Source organism: Alosa pseudoharengus, unplaced genomic scaffold (genome assembly GCF_046254945.1).
Source record: "Alosa pseudoharengus isolate Yale_2024_CS ecotype anadromous, Long Island Sound unplaced genomic scaffold, YU_APseudo_1.1 YU_APseudo_1.1_scf_5, whole genome shotgun sequence".
Classification (NCBI taxonomy): Eukaryota; Metazoa; Chordata; class Actinopteri; order Clupeiformes; family Clupeidae; genus Alosa; species Alosa pseudoharengus.
This window is the reverse complement of record NW_027468837.1, coordinates 5,333,505-5,350,650: the sequence shown is the minus strand read 5'-3', so window position 1 is coordinate 5,350,650 and position 17,146 is coordinate 5,333,505. Positions and strand designations below refer to the sequence as shown.

General features: G+C 40.8%; 1 protein-coding gene across 5 annotated transcripts in view; it reads left to right on the top strand.

Annotated features, from left to right (window-relative positions):
• LOC143104968 (uncharacterized) overlaps positions 1-17,146 on the top strand; it is a 76,475-nt gene that overhangs the window by 17,013 nt on the left and 42,316 nt on the right. For 3 of the 5 annotated variants that reach the window (XM_076269332.1, XM_076269331.1, XM_076269329.1), the window contains one exon: positions 13,331-13,484. In XM_076269332.1, coding sequence (XP_076125447.1) covers positions 13,331-13,484 — 154 coding nt within the window. Of the gene's footprint in view, positions 1-13,330; positions 16,091-17,146 lie in introns of all 5 variants that reach the window. The other 2 variants (XM_076269330.1, XM_076269328.1) reach the window with 1 other exon arrangement.

Sequence of the window (17,146 nt, the reverse complement as noted above, 5' to 3'; positions counted from 1 at the left end):
ACTAAATATTACAGTAATCTTATAGGAATACTATAGTATTTGGACATACTATAGGTACTATAACACTACTGTAGAAAAACTATAGCGGTTACAGGATATTATAGTTATTAATAGTACTTCTACAGTATGTCCCAATTATTCCTATAATAATTATTCCTATAAGATTACTATAATATTTTGTCCAAAATACTATAAGATTCCTATACTACTTTTTCGTAAGGGGATTGCTCATGTGGTTAGAAAAATGGGCAACACCAGTTCCCCTGTTGTCTGTATGACCCTGTACCCAGGATTAGAACCAGTCTGCCTTAGCATAATATACTCCCTTCAAAATGCACTAAACATTCGACTATGATGACTATGGCCCTCTGAGACAGAAGCATGAAAGGTAAGATAAACCTTTAGCTTAAAAGGGACAAAAACTGATGAAACTCCTAAAACAAATATACAAAACAGATCAATTTTCAATAAATAACTTTATTATATTTACATACAGCAGTGGTACTCAAAGTGTGGTCCGCAAGCTATCTCCAGTGTTCCACAAGTAGATGTGGTAAAATATAATAGATGAGTTGTTTGCAATATTGAACCAACTTGTATGTAAATCCAAACAGTTCTGCAACACTGATGTAACCTATGCCAGTTTAAATCATATGAATCCTCTGACACCATAAGCAAGGTGCAAAGACAATAAGCAAGGTGGTTCAGTGAGAAGGCCTATTGTGTAATATATTGTTGAAGTAGGTCTACTGTTTTTTTCTTTTTGCTAGGTGGTCTGTGAAACACTGACAAATAGTAATATTGCAGTCTATTAAAATAATGCAAACACAAAACAAGAACATCCAAACTATGCACAGAATTAACAATGTCCTCTTTTTGCCAGACGATGCAGACATCTGGCCTACAGATCCTTTGTAAGATGGTGCTGGGATTATTTAGGGGAAAAGGTCTGAGTTGTTGTTTCGGCTTGTATTGTCCTGGGGATCCGAAGGGACAACACACAAAACACATTCATTGGCTGTGATGATTCTATTACATTGCTCTTTGATTGCGCTGGGCCATAGGTGGAGCCATCAGGTGTTATTGTGGAGATGTCGCTTTCATCCTCCTCCTCATCTTGATCAACCCGAGGTCTTCTAGCTGGCCTTGGATGAACAGGCTTGATGGCAGTAGAGGTAGCAGGCCCCCATGCCCATGGTGTATCCGAAGTGCTTGTATCAATACTCATACTTTTCATGAAGTATTCTGTTTGGGTACCTAAAATAAAAAAATGTGTATTACTGTCAAGTTACAAGATACTAATAGTACACAGGACATTCGCTCTCTCACACAAAACTGTACTGGCACAATGGAAAAAAATATATTTTAGTGACTGCGGTAAGGTGTATGATGTACTAAGTAGCACACCCACAAGAAGACATTCGGTAATATCAATTCTATCTGTTATGCAATTCATGGGTTTAATCAGGTCCATTTACACAGGTGTATTAATCAAGCACCATGCAGTCTGCATTCATAATCGAGGTGCTTGATTTTATACACCTGTGGAAAGTGACCTGAAGAAACCCATGAATTGACTTTCCCAAACATTGATGAGCACATAAGAACCTGTATTAGCCTACTAGAAAAAGACTTCTAGAAACTAACTAGCACAACAAAAATAGTTAGATCACAAACCTTTGCTTCTAACGTGATGACCTAATGTAGGCTAGAAAGCTGTGTAGCCTGACAGGAGGATGTGCTCTGGAAGACATACAAAACACTAAGTAAACAGCAAGTAATCAAACAAAACATCATTGTAGGCCTACAAAGGTCAATGTAATAATGGCAAGAAGACATAAATTAGACTGAAGTGTAAATACATGAGCTCTAGTGATAGCAACTTAGCCTAATAGTGCACGTTAACAGCTAAACGTTAGCTACACCAGGCACGTAACTGAAGCATTCCGTTCGCGTTATGTAGGCTACTGCAACCAGGGGGTCAAGAGCGTGCAGATTAGCTTCGGCATGTTAGCATACGCCATTTTCAAATATGGCGCTGCATGGAGCATTTGGAACCAGCTCCATGCACGAAAATCCGTGTTGGGCACGAGCTCTCATGCGCGTACATGTTGGTGGGCGGGTACCTATCCGGCGGCTACAGCCAAACGTTATTCAGTGCGTATTTCTTGAGGATCCTATGAGAAGACGTGCATATTATGGTTGTTTATCCATCATATGACAAATAAACAAATAAATTCAATTGTAACGTTATTTTTCTTGTTTCGTTGTTGTTTGTCCCGAACAAACATAGCCTAAACATGAAGACAATAAATTACACAACAGCGGCATAAAGACCTTGTCTCGTTACACCATGGGTCTCCAACACGTTGCTCTCAACCTATTGCCGCCCTCTTTGGAGCTTGCCAGAGGCTGAAGCACTAGGCTACTACATTTAAACACAATTATTGCCGCGAGGCATTCCAGCCTACGAATTTAATAAAAAGTAAACCATGCATAATTTAAAAAAAAAGCTAAATTTAGGCTACTTCGCTATGCAATAAGGTTTCCATTAGATCACAGCGCACGTTCAATGAATGAAGGAAAGTCCTTGTCTCGCAATAAACAGCTGGAAATTCCAACACTTTTTCCACTACACGAAACTTTACAGTGATCATCAAATACCCTCTAGATTTAAATGCCCATCAGTCTCAACATTTAACTATATAATAAAAGTCAAAAAGTAAATTAAATCCCATACCAAAACCGAAAATCGTCTGCGTTTGATAGCCTGGTATGCCGCTCCAAACAAAACGCATGTCTCACAATAACGTACAATGTAAGAAATAAAGGTCTGCCTCGAATAAGTCTACCTCAAATAAATACCTGTGCTTTGCAGCCTAAGTAAAAAACCAGACCCTGGACATAATTTAGGATTTACGGAAAGTATGCAATCATACGATGTTGGACGCCTGGCGATGCTCTGGCCATCTACTGTGCCTCTGACACCGCTGCCTCATTTGGATGGTAACTCCACAGGTGAGCGCGAAGATTGGATGTCGTGGATGCGTAAGTAAACTGTTTTTTGCTGAGTCCGCAGACAACATTCTCTTTAACCGTTACTTTACCATCTGCAGGGTACAACTCAAAGTAAAGACACCACATTTTAGATGAGTTGGGGACGAGTTGCGTAATTGTCCGCTCAGGCTGACCGTTCTGTGCGTTATCTTCAATATTATTTTCAAAACAGGGTGGCTATTGAGGGCTCTGGCTCCAGTCATTATTGTTGCTACTGGCTATTATTGGCTTGATTTGGTCATGGGCCAACGCTAGAATACGTGTAGAGCACCCGCTATGAGATGGCAAACAATAAAATAAAAAACAAACTAATCATAGACTGTAAAAATGCGCTACACTTGGCACTAAAAACCGAATAGTTTATTTATAGTTCGACTACGGATATTTCACGTCATGTTCGAATGCATATTTGCAGCAGGACAGCAGGCAGACCGCTCTTAGAGCCGCTGTGTTATCCAATGAAATTAAGTTGCGCTTCAGGGCGACTCCACTCTGACTCCATGCGTGTTCCCGAGCAACTTTTTCTTCTTCTTGTTATGTGCATTATCGCCATCCTCTTACTGGAGGACGACTCTCTTTTTACAGAATATCCAATAAAAATCGACGTTGGTCCATGCGTCATTTCCAGCTTTGTAACTTGGCGCATGATCAGAGCCGACTGGCGCTGGATCCGAACCCGTGTTCAAGATGGCGTTGACTATGAATTGGCCGGATTTACTAGCCTAGCCTCCACCATTCATTTGTATGGAGGGCGGGACTTAGTCACTCTCTCCAGTTATATATAATACCTCCATGACTGCAACAATAGCTTCCAATAGGCATAATCAATGGAAGTAGCTACACCTGGCGTGTTAGTGGCCTGTAGGCTACGTTCGGGAAAATAGACCATTCCTCTAATGGATTTTACCAGAGCCCTTCCTATTAGACATTCTCTGATTTTACACGTCAACAGAACACTTCAGTTACGTGCCTGGTGTAGCTTCCTGTAATATAGGCTAGCCTAAGCCTAGCTTGTACCCTTTTCATGCATGCTAACGTGAAGAATATGAACATGCTATTTTGTAACAGACGTTAGGTGGAAAAGTTTTTTTGTACTTACAGCCTGTGAGCTGGTGGTCGATCGTCATGACGGTACAGAACCAGGTTTTCAGAACATCGATGCAAAACCACTTTCTAACTGTAGGCAGTGAGTGTGGTCGAAATGATTGGAACACAGAACTAATGTTGCACTACTTCGTTGGTGGTGTTACAACGATAAATCCGAACCATTTCTTCCTCAACTCTTGTTTCTAAGGCAAGACATGCAACATTGATGTGTTATTGCCACAAATAACACAGGCACGATTTTTTTCCGCCATGTTAGCAACTTGCTGTTAGCTCCTACTAGCTGCAAAGAGACAATCCCCTAGCCGCAAAATCTTCCAGTCTTCCTGTAGGCGGTCACAAGCCAAGGTGGGCGAGGCCATGAATAATCAGTTTCCCTTCAGCGTCATTGGGAAGGGCTCTTTCTGATTCGCTTGTTTTTCCGTGTATTTTCTTTCATTGGCTAATGCGGGCAATGGGGGTAGAAGATCATTTTCACGTGCAGCATGCATATGCAACTTGGAGCTATAGTATTTCGAAAGTAACAAGTATTAAACCAGGGGTGTCAAACATACGGCCCGCGGGCCGGATGCGGCCCGCTAGATGGTTTAATCCGGCCCAGACTTGACGATGTCAAAAAAAAAAAAATCTCTAGCCCATTCCTGTGAGGAGTTATGAATTTTCAAAGAAATAAGTTTGGAGTTGACTGGTCCTGTGCTGTCAGTTTGGCTACATTGTCGGGAGAAAAGCAGGCGTTGCGACAAAATTCAGAGACAAAGTGCAGCCTGCAAACGGAGGACAAGATGTTTGGGCATTTTATTGTATTTTGCACCAGGAAGTGTTGTGTTGTAAAACACTAAACTTGGATCATGTTAAAGTGTGGTTGTGCAAACTGTAAATTTAATCAGGTCGCGAGGTCTGACTCACCGTCAGTTTGACTGTTTTCTTAGCTGTAGTACGGTGGTTAAGCCGAGGTGCCGTACTCAAGCGTTTCTTTGAACTACGAGAGGAAATTGGACAGTTCTTGGAGAAAAAAGGCAGACCAGTAGCAATTTAAATGCCCGGAATGGGTGCAGGATCTGGCCTTTATGGTGGATAGCCTATTACACAGCACCGCCACCTAGCCTACAAAATTATTTGATCTGATGTAACCTAATCGTATCAGTTGATCGTATTGCTCATGACATGCACTGCTAACTTATGTTTGTTAAATTCATTTTATTTTTCATACATTTGCACATTTACATTTTTAAGGCAGGATGTTCACTTTCTTCATAGCTCCCACTCACTGGCGCCTTAATGCAGGGGCTTACCTGGGCTTCAGCCCAGGGGCCTCAACCAATAAGGGGCCTCCTAATAATAATAATGATAATCAATAATAATAAACGGCGTGTCCATATTCGCGGCGTCATTATACTCTGGAGCTAGCCTAAATATTTGAGCACATCGTACTGCTCTTACATCCATGCAGAGGCCCCATTTGTCTTCTCCAATTCTAAAGTGTAACAAAATGTAACAAAACGTAATAAATTCCAACGGGTGTAGAGGAGCTAGAGGAGAGGCTGAAACTGACTGACAAACTTATCATACAAACTCTGGAGATAACGTGGGTAGGATTGAAGCAACGATAAACGAATGACGTTGATTCCTGTAACTGTCCATGAAAACAGAAGGCATAGCAGGTAAATATCGTAGCAAATAGCCTGGAAATGAAACGGCTTTAAAAACATGTATTTCACTTGTCTCATTGGAGTGAACGCAGAACATGGGCTGTGGCGCAAAGACATGAATGAGTGATCTGCATCTCCGTTCACCAACAGCTAAGTTTGTGCTAAACCATTCGCACATATAATAGTCTATGTTATGTTGTCTCCCTTGTTAACGTGAGATATGTCTCCATGTAGTGTAGTGATAATGCATAAGGTAGCCATGTTCACGTCACATGAGCCAGCTTGTTATAGGCTAAAAGTATTTCTGTCCCTCCCAAACTGCGTTAAACTGGTGTGTTAAGTAGGCTAGACAGCATTAAAAAAAAAACTCCTGGGGAACCCCCCGACACGACAAACACGCACTTTTGAAAAGCTTTTAAACGTCCATATGTGTAGCCTACCCATCTTAACTTCAACGCTTGTTTTCGCGCAGTAGGCTAGCCTTTTTGATAAGCGATGTCATGGGTAGGCTGACGTGATTCGAGGGCATTCTGTTCCTGTTTATGTAAAGGTTTTACATAGGCTGAATAATAGGCTACACTGCATATTATTAACCAAAAGCGCACGCTATGTGTCGGGTCAGATCGCGGGCCGGGTATCATTTAATCAGTAAGGGATAATGGACGACACGGTGGTCTGTTCACAGAAGTTAATGCACGGTCGAGGTTGTAAAACGGCCCCGACGCGAAGCCACTGTTGCCACTTGCGTTGTGTTAATTTCCTGTTACAATTGAAACGTTTTAATCGCTAAAACTGTCTTGTTTGTAGAACTAATTTCTTCCGACACATATCAACTAATTTCTCACCTCACAGGACAAACTGCCGTTACTAGTTCTAAATGGATGATTGCTACGGCCAAAGGCCAGTCGTTAATTCTATCTCTCCCGTTGTCAAGCGGGCGTATCCCAAGATTCTGATGAACTTTAGCTTTGAAACATCGCTATTTTACTTAGCCTGCTGTCATCCATCTAGCTCAGTGGTTCTCAACCTTTTTTGAGCAAACGCCCCCCTGACCTTACTTTGATCCTCTGGCGCCCCCCCCCCACACACACACACACAATAAAAAAAATAAAAAAAATCACCCCTGGGTGGGTGGGCTATTAGGCCACTCACACTCATGCTATATTGCTTAAATAAAAAAACGAGCCCATTTCTGTGCTGTTTTGGTTTCTTCTGGAATATTAGAAAATGTCCCTAAGCAATAGGAGACTGGTTGGGTAAAAAAAAAACACTACCACATCAGCATTGGTTGTAATGATTTTTTTTACATTAAATGTAGGCAACAAGACGTGTCATTTTATCATGGACAAAAATCAAGTGCACATCACGTGAACAACATATGCACCGTAACAATCCAACGGATTAGCAACGGTCTTTTCGTGGAGACTACGCTCAGAGCAGCTGCAGAACAACAGCGAGCGGAAAACGGGATATAGAGATGACGATAGCTGGGGCTGGGGAACGTGAGTCCGGGCGTGTGCAGGCCCGAACTGCACTGTATGACCACTGAGCATAGATAAACAGTAAAATGTAGCTGGGACGGTAGAGGGGTTAGAAACCCATGAATGAAAATAGCCTATTTATTTCAGGTAGCCTATTTTTGCACCAAAAATATGTGAAAACCATGAAAGTTTAAAATGTAAAAAACAAAACAAAAAAACTCTCACGTTCCCAGCGCCCCCCTAGGTAGTACGAACGCCCCCCAGGGGGCGGTACCGCCCCCGTTGAGAAACCCTAATCTAGCTAAAAGCCACCTCCGTCATATGCTACAATGTTGCAATGTTCTGAACGTCTGCATTTTACAGCTCGGATGCAACGTGACAGTTCATTTAAACTTCACAACGAGTTCGGCGAATTAATATACAAGTGTGATACGGCCAAAAAAATTGATCTACTTCATAGGTGTGCAGATAACATAAGGTTAATGGTCGTTCTAAATTACGTAGGACAATGGGAAATTCAACCAAGCAGTGGAATAATAATTAATATTTGCGGTTGGGGGGCCTTAAAAAACATATAGCCCAGGGGCCTCGGGTGGTATTAAGGCGCCCCTGCTCCCACTTGAGTTTAGTGTGGTGAGTTGGTTCAGGTGGTCAGATGTAAAAATGTAGGCCTATCCACTCAACTATAAAAATAAACCAGTTGTTTATGAGAGTAAAATGCATTTTATTTCAATTTCATTGGCCTCTCTGAATAAATGTGTAATAATCTAATATATCCCTTGTCATTATGTAGGCTACAAATGTAGGCTGAAGGGTAAAGCATAGCCTACTGAAAAAAACTAAGCTGGAGATTTGGAGTTGTCAAAGGATGTTTTGCTATTATTTCACTGGTCCGGCCCACTTGAGATCAGATGGGCTGTATGTGGCCCCTGAACCAAAATTAGTTTGACACCCCTGTATTAAACGGTTTCTCAGTGAATGAGACCTTTAAGAAACTGTGGCTATGCTTTCATGTGCCACTGCTAGCTTATTTCAGGATGACTGCATAAACATACATCTAGCGAGATCTGTGGATCTGCGTTGTATCTTCACAGGCTAATATTCCAGGGTATCTGCACATTTTCTAAGTGCAAATTTAAAGACTTTTAAGACCTTTTCAAGACATCTAAATGAAAAAAATAAGACTATACCACTGCAAAAAAGATACATACGACAACTTTAACACTGTTTTATGCAATATTTTTTTTTTCTACTAATTTGAACACCCACCCCATTTTGGATGTTTACAGAAGTTACCAAATATATTTTGGCAAAAGACAATAATTGTGTGTGATTTTAGGGTCTGGGGTGCTTCTTTTGAAGCTGGCTGTACATTTCTGGTTGTGCTACTGGTTGAGGCTGACCGTTCTTCACCTGTGTCTGTAGTAGCCTAGGCTACTTAAATAGCCTAGGCTATTTAAATATTTTAATAGGCCTACTTTATAAAATGTACTATGTGTGCATCTATCATCCCATATGCAGCACAGCAAATTGAAGTTAATCCACTACTTTACATTTTGCATACCAGTTGTATCTAAACCAACCAAAGCTTGACTGAAACATTGTAAAACTATTGACTTTTTTAAATTAATTAAGAGGCAGGTCATCCTCGCATGATCTTGCTGAAAACTGCTGGTTTCATCTCAAGCACGCATGTATTATGAACGCACGTTTTTTTTTTTTATGTAGCCAGTCGCCGATCATTCAAAAAAATATGCGGTTCTATTTCACAACTTTTGCGAAGTAGGCCTACTGGGAAACGCTGGAAAGCAAGCTGCTGACAGATATTACAGGTATTAAAACGTAGACAGATATTTTCTTCCCTAGGCTAGGCCAGCAACACACGCTGGAAAGATGCAAATAGATCAACTTAACATGTACAGTATTTCCTCCTGATTGCAAACACGTTTGTTTTCTTTTTCTATCAGTCCGTTCCTTCATAAATTGCGCAGCAAATTATCAGACGAGTGACAAGCACTGCGCATAATTTGACCAGCAGTCTTTATCGCGTCCATAGTTTGTGAAACGATGCTGCAAGCTGCGTCCGAGCAAAGATTCTAGATGCCCAGCGCAACTCCAAAAAGGAGGACAAATGAGCATCCGGCTTGAGGCTGCGCCGGACACCGGACAGGGCTTTTACAATATGTCCGGCCTAAGGGCTAGTCCACACGTACGAAACCGATCTTTTTTTCCTCCGTCTTCCCTGAAACCGCATCAAGAATATTTGCGTCCAAACGGATCCATCTCAACACGACTCAACACGTTACTTCATACCCCAGGCCTATAGGTGGCACTGTTTCTTTACAGAAATTGACCAAAATTTGCGCTTTACAAACAGACAGAATAGGCTACGACCAAATGGCTAGTGCAAGGTAACCAGAATTGTTTGTGTGGACTGATGGTGAACTGTCAACTGTAGTCAACTGTAAAACTAATAAACTTTATTTTACGGTTTGTGAAGGGTGCATTCCCGTCCTTTATTTGGCTAATGCAGGTAGGCCTACTAATCACCTTTACTTTCTTTGGTTGTAGGATAGTCCGTGATTCACATTAGTTTTGGCCATCACCGCAATTAGGCTACTAAACGCAAGGGTTACCCAAGTTCTAGGCTATTCTGTCGCCACATTTATACTATTGCTATAAAACCTTCGTTAGTAACAGTCAATACTTTTGCCTGCATCAAATCGCGCATTCGCATTCAGTGTGCTACCATCGGCTTAACGTGAGTTCTAATCGTCTTTGTATGCTTATATCTGATTTCACTTGACTGTGAATGCATGTATATATGTTGTAAGACATGTAAAATAAATGAATGACACTGGCACTACGCACAAATTTATGTAGCCTAAACTTACACCACACTTTCCTAATAACTTAAGTTCTCTCGCGTCACTGACAGTAGCTAGAATGCATAAAAAAACACCGGGAAAAACAGTGTTCAGTCCACCAAGTCATAAGCTATCGGCGCTGCGCAGCACCAGTTGTGATATTTATCTTACGGAGTGTAATCGTAGGTAATGTCATGTATGAAAACTAGTATTGTTAGGCAATACTACAAGTGCAAGTCCAGGGCAGCTGAGGTGTGGCAATGACATCATCGCAAGCAGGATGTGCGGTTTCGCTGTCTAAACGAATTCAAACGGGCTACGGTTTCAGATTTCTCCACTCTGGGACCAGGTTTCAGAAAGGTGCGGTTTTGGGCAGTGCGTTTACAGGATTCGTTTGGACGCTCGGCCAAGACGAAGCAAAACCTCTGCGTTTAACCTAAAAAGCGTCTCCGTGTGGACGGGCCCTAAATTCGAACGTATGGCCAACCTATCGCTAACTGGCTTACCAACTTTCTCCCACTCATTCTACAGCTCACGTAGGCTACCTGTGTATCTCTCAGGCCTCGGCTACACCACGCAAACGTCAGGCATATTTACTGTATTATTATCATTTTCACACCTTTAACCACACCCGTGAAAAACATCTTCACTCTGCAACCACTACCTCCCGTAGCCTTAGTCACTTATACAATTGTGTTTTAAATACACAAAACCGGACGGAGACATTTCACTCGCTCTTTTGCACTCACTCACTCGCTGGCGGTCCCATACGCAAATTTAATACCTCCCTTTCGAAAATTCAAGACATCGCAGACAATTTAAGACTTTTTTAGGCCTTAAAAACCTAAAGTTGTATTTAAGACTTTTTAAGGATCCGCGGGAACCCTGTATTCTCATGCGAATAGTTCTCTTTTGAAGTGGCACCTTCACGGAAAACTATGACACCCTGCTATTTAGACCTATGATGCAGATGGATTGAGCAGGTCTTGCATAGAAGCCATAATAAAGCCATATCTGTATATGATTTGAAATTTTAGGCTATGGTGTGTTTATTTTTTCTTCACACAGGATGTTAGTGTGCTGTGGGACATTTTAAGTGTCAAAAGTGTGCCGTGGCACAAAAAAGGTTGAAAAACACTGCCCTATACAATAAGCTGTTCCAGAGTAATCCGGTTTTTAAATTGAAGCAAATGTCTACATCTCGCCTAGATAACTGTAAATATTAAAACCAAAGTTTTTCAATGTAGTTTCACAAAATGCTAAGCATGCATATATTTCAGTTTTTTTAAGCTGAACTGTGCTTAAATTGTTCAGTGCATGATTTCATAACAGGCCAAATAGAAAATAAATGCTAAATGTTAAATATAGCCTTTATTATTTAAATATGATGATGTACAGTATAGTTAGATCATGTTGGATAGTTGGATTATAGGATGCTCCAGAACTCACACCAGTGGTAAAGAAGCACCACTTTTATGACAAGATAAAATTTAGCACATTTTAATCATATTGCAATAATGCCAATAACCGTGATAATTTTATTTACTATAATCATGATATCACATTTTCATACCGTTTCTCTAGTGGCTGGTAAAAAAATTGAGTGGCTGGTAGATTTTGGAATCCACCAGCCACATTGGCAGGTGGACAAAATATTTAATTTCCATCCCTGTTATGCACTCACACAAGCCAATGAACGGATACATATAACTGTAATAGCTGGATTTATTACTCCACTATTTTGACCAAAAAAACAACCTGCACCACCCGCCCCGCGGGCCCTGTGGGCTCTGGGTCAGCCCGTGCATCACTAATACAGTGCATACGGAAAGTATTCACAGCCCTTCACTTTTTCCACATTTCGTTATGTTACAGACACAATCCTTTCTGTGCTATCATGTTTTGTTCAGGAGATATAATCCAAAATATATAATTTGTCTATGGCGGTAAGCAAAATGACCACCATGGCTGGCAGAAAGCATGTAGAATATTGTATATGGTATCACTAATCCTTGACCACGAAAACATCATCCTTTCTGTGCTATCATGTTTTATTCAGGAGATATCACGCAATATACATAATTTGGCAATGGCGGACATGAGGGTATTTTTCGATGGCTAATATACTTTTTTTTAAGGGAGCAATACCCACTGGGTAATTGTGCCAATTTTGGTGCTTGTGTCCACATGTGAATGATTTCCTTAAAAAATGGCACTATCTGCTCCACTATCTAGGCAAGTCCCTCCACTCAGCGGTCATATTGTAGTGCTTTTTGGCCAGTTATCGGGCATCTATTTCAGGAGAAATGCGTGTGCGCAAGGCATCACAACACCAACCTTGCTCCAGTGGCGAGATCACTACACATGATTGGCACGATGTATTCACAACACACCACATGATTGGCACAATCTATTCACATGTCGACTTTTTTGCTGCGGAAGGGGCGGGATATGTGTAGACAACTGCCTTGGTCTTACAAACTAACCCCATGCATTTCTATGGAGGATTTTCTGAGTGCTGTCTCCTCATTAGAAAGTCTCTATTATCCTGGGGCAAGCACTAGGAATATATATATTTTGTTTTAACTGCCTGTCCAAGAAAGACCCTGGGTGCGTGCAATCACCAACCAGCTCATTTTGGTTCGGTTGGCGATATTTTCATATATTGTACAATAAGTCGATTATGTAGCCTATTATCATGAAGGACATAGTCCTGCTTTATATTAGAGAGATCCAATCGCCTTGTTGCTGAAGACAATTTTTTTTAACAGTGACTGAAGACACAGCAACATGTGAAATAGTTACTGATGACATGCATTAGGAAACAACTGATGCCTGAAAGCTCTGTTGATTTCTTTAACTGTCGTGGAATGATGAATATTGTGCAGGTCTGGTGAATTTGGATAGAAATGAATCATCAAGACCACAATGCTTAATAGACTTCATTTCCATTTTCTACTAGGTTGCTGAATCTTTTCTATTTCTATGACCTAGCCTATGACATGGTACAGCATGCATTGTCGTAGAAAAATCCAATAAAATGCTATATTGAACTTAGTTCTAATAAGACAAGCATTGTAACGATAATTTGCAAACATTGAACAAATACTGACTTTATCTTAGTAGCTAAGATAGCTTGAAACTAATTTATATTTTCTTTTTTACTTTTCAGATGATGACTGTAATGGTTACTATGATGGCCCCACGTATCACAATTCGCTCAACTGCAACAACAAGGAATTCTGCTGTGGTACTTGTGATAACCGATATTGTTGTTCACAATATATAAACCACTTCAGTGAGGATGCCCAAGATGCCTGCAAAATGTATGTAATGGATCAAACCATTAATGTTGTATCAAGGACTTATAGTACAATGTTATTTTGATAGGTTAATACCAGTGGTTAAAGTGGGATTTGGCAGGTGGGGGAACCCTGAAATCCAGTGTCGGTGCAATGGGGAAAAATGACTCACCGTTGGACAACGTATTGAGTATTGTGGTGTAGCAATAATTCTTTGGACAAGAATTGATAGTTTCTTGGTCACCTCTGTCAGTCAAAATAGCTCCCATATTGATTTGTACCAGGGGTGTCACTAGACCTAGAACTGTACTGGGGCACAAGCCCCCCTAGAGGGTTCCAGAGGCATGGTCCCCCGTAAGAAAATTGTGTATATTTTAACGTTTAAATGCATCAATCTGGTGCACTTTGAAAAGAAATTGAGAGGTTAGACTTGCTTATTTTTTTATCTATGGATGGAAATATTTGTGCTGTAGCCTAAACTGTTTTGCGCTTCAGAATTTTAAACATGCACACACTGGTGGATGATGATAGCCTACTGCAATAAGTTCACAACTACAGTTCACAGTTCAGAAATGGTCAAAAATAATGTACATTTCAGCACTCCATGAAATTATGCATAAGTAGTCACCTGTGTTCAGCTGGTTAATCTAAGCTAGTTATCTTGGTCATTGTAATGGGCATCTATAGTAGAGATGCACCAATATGGAATTTTAGGGCCGATAACCGATATTTATTGGTTTGTTGTGGAAAGTTAGCCTGACGAGCCAGACCCACATTAAAATGTAGGGTCTGGGCACTCACCATTCGCAGTGCTCAGTCCGAGGGGCGGGATAATCGGTTGTCTTTCAAATTCCCTCTGCACGCTGAGTCCCATGCGTTTTCCCACCAGCGGAGCTAGTTGGCTAGTTCAATCTTTTGCCATCTTAAAACAAGCTTAACTCGTGTCACACTGTTGGCCAACAGCAACATCCATCTTCTTTGTTTTCAAGTAGCAGGGAATTCAAGCCAAACCGTTGCAACTCTGCCATCAATCATTATGTTAAGCCCGCCTAACGACTCTATACACGATTTGATTGGCCTGATAGAAGTTTAATTTTTCGAGCTCACAAGCCAACGGAGAGTTGCTAGACTAGCCCTGGAAGCAAATGTAATTTGCTGCCGCTAGGGTGCGTCTAGATTTCTAGGCTAGTGGAAAGTGTGAAAATTGTGAAAAGTGATTTGGGGACAGCATTTAATAAGCATCATTTAATTGCAGTAATTTTTCCTACCACCAATGATGGACAGAACTCATAATAGTCCTCAATGGTGCAGCAGACAACAAAATAGCAATTGCCTATAGCCCTATGTGTGGCTCCTTTAAGTGAACCTGACGTTAGGGTTGTGCCGATCGTCCATCGTGATTGCTGACCAACATCACGATGGAGAGCCACCATCGTGATGCCACGCCCCCCACCCTGTCAGACACACACTAATCATAGTCTCTTCTGTAGTTTAACTAAAAACTTTGCAGGGACTGCTCTGTAAACTAAATTGAGATTATATGCTAACTAATGTGTATGCATGCTATTTTAAATAGGCCTATGCTACAGACGTGACGTGAAAATACGTGTCAGGCTACACAAATATTGATTTTGACATTGTAAGCCTCTTGTCTTTTTTACATGTCTTAACTGCACATTTAACTTAAAAATTTTAATTTTGTACAAGAAAACAACCTAGTAGCATATTGTGTATCAGGACATCTTGCTCATTGTCACAAACAGCTCTTCTGGCTACTCCACTGAAGCGCAGTTTAAGAAAAGCCCTGACTTCAGCGAACGTCAAATAGCTTTTGTCTGGTTAATAGACTAGGCCTACTTTTAAAGTCAAATTGCCTTGTCAAAGTCAAATCAAATGAAAGAATGAAGGTGATTCTGATAACAAACATTTATTAAAACACATAAGAACAACAAATCAAGAACAACAGAACGGGAACAACACGCAGAAACTCGGGATTTCCATTTCACGTATTAGCAGCACAATAAACTTTTTGTCGTGCAAAGCATACTGTAGGCTACAAAATAAATTAGAAATTATTGGCATATTCTAAAGTGGTCATATGCTATATGAATGAACGTTTAAAAACAATAGGCCTATGCAAAATCAAAATGCAAGTAACTGGTTGCGAAAGGTGCGTAAAGAAGTCTAATTTCTTCATGATTATAGATTTCTGGCCAGAAATTCTAACATATTTACTTTCTCTGGTTTTAATAAGCTGCGGATTGGAGTAACTACACTACCCGCTGTGCTGAAAACCCGCTCTGATGGAGTACTAGTAGCACATATGCACACACTCTAAAAAATGCTGGGTTATTTTCTCAACCCAAACGCTGGGTTGAAATTGTTGGGTCATTGTGTGGGGTTGTTTTTACTCATGTTGGGTTATTTTCTGTAACCCAGCTTGTTGGGTTGATAGTTTAGGACAGTGCCCCTCCTCTCCCTCACCTGACGTGAGTACACTACCCAGCACCAGGGTAACTTTAACACAGCTGCATAGTTATTAGAGAGTTCGGGGGAAATCGTTATTCTTTCAACCGTCCATGCAGTCCAGCAGCTGTCAACATGCAGTGGAAATCAGGCGATTTCGGAAGGTATGTATCTGCTTTTAACTTTTTTTAAATTATTATTCAGACGGATTTTAAAAGTCCACCCAGAGAGAGATACCCTTTGCATTGCTCAGTCCGAGGGGCGGGATAATCAGTTGTCTTTCAAATTCCCTCTGCACTCCATAGGAGAGCGGCAGCGCTATGAGTCCCATGCGTTTCCCACCAGCGGAGCTAGTTGGCTAGTTCAAACGTTTGCCAACTTACTAAAAGCTTAACTCGTGTCACACTGTTCGCCAGCAGCAACATCCATCTTATTTGTTTTCAAGTAGCAGGGAATTCAAGCCAAACCGTTGCAACTCTGCCATCAATCATTATGTTAAGCCCACCTAATGACTCTATACACGATTTCATTGGCCTGATTAAGTTTCGATTTCTCAAGCCAACGGAGAGTTGCTAGACTAGCCCTGGCAGCAAATGTAATTCACTGCCGCTAGGGGCGCGTCTAGATTTCTAGGCTAATTCTGCCTGCCAATTTCGTTCAGCCAATTCATAAGAATTGTGTCATTCAAGCCAGCTAACGTTAGCTAACATTAACTTACAATTACTGCTCATGTTAATGTTAAATCTACAAAGACAGACTCTTAAAAACATAGTTCTGTGTTCACTGGGTATGAACGAACTGCTGAACAGAAACAAAACAAACTTTTAAAACGAACTAAAATTAGCATAGAAGCTACCAACAGCTGGCTAGATTAAATTAAATACTTCAGCATGTGTGTCAGCTAATGTAGGCTATACAGTCGAAGTAGTCTCTTCACACGTACAGTAATTATCATGCCAAACAACATATTAATTCATCCAGGGTAGCTTCATATTATAGCCATGTAACTTACTGGGTGGTTTTTGGTGGTAACATTAACGTTACACACAACTGGATTTCACGAACTGAATGTGCTAACATGAGCTAGCAGCTAGCTAACGGTAGAACTATCACTGCCACTAACGTTAACATTACTTATTATACGGCTCTTCAAAATGCTAGTAGAACGCTTGATTGACTTTAATGGGATTTCCCAACGTTCTACGGTAAAATAAATTCAT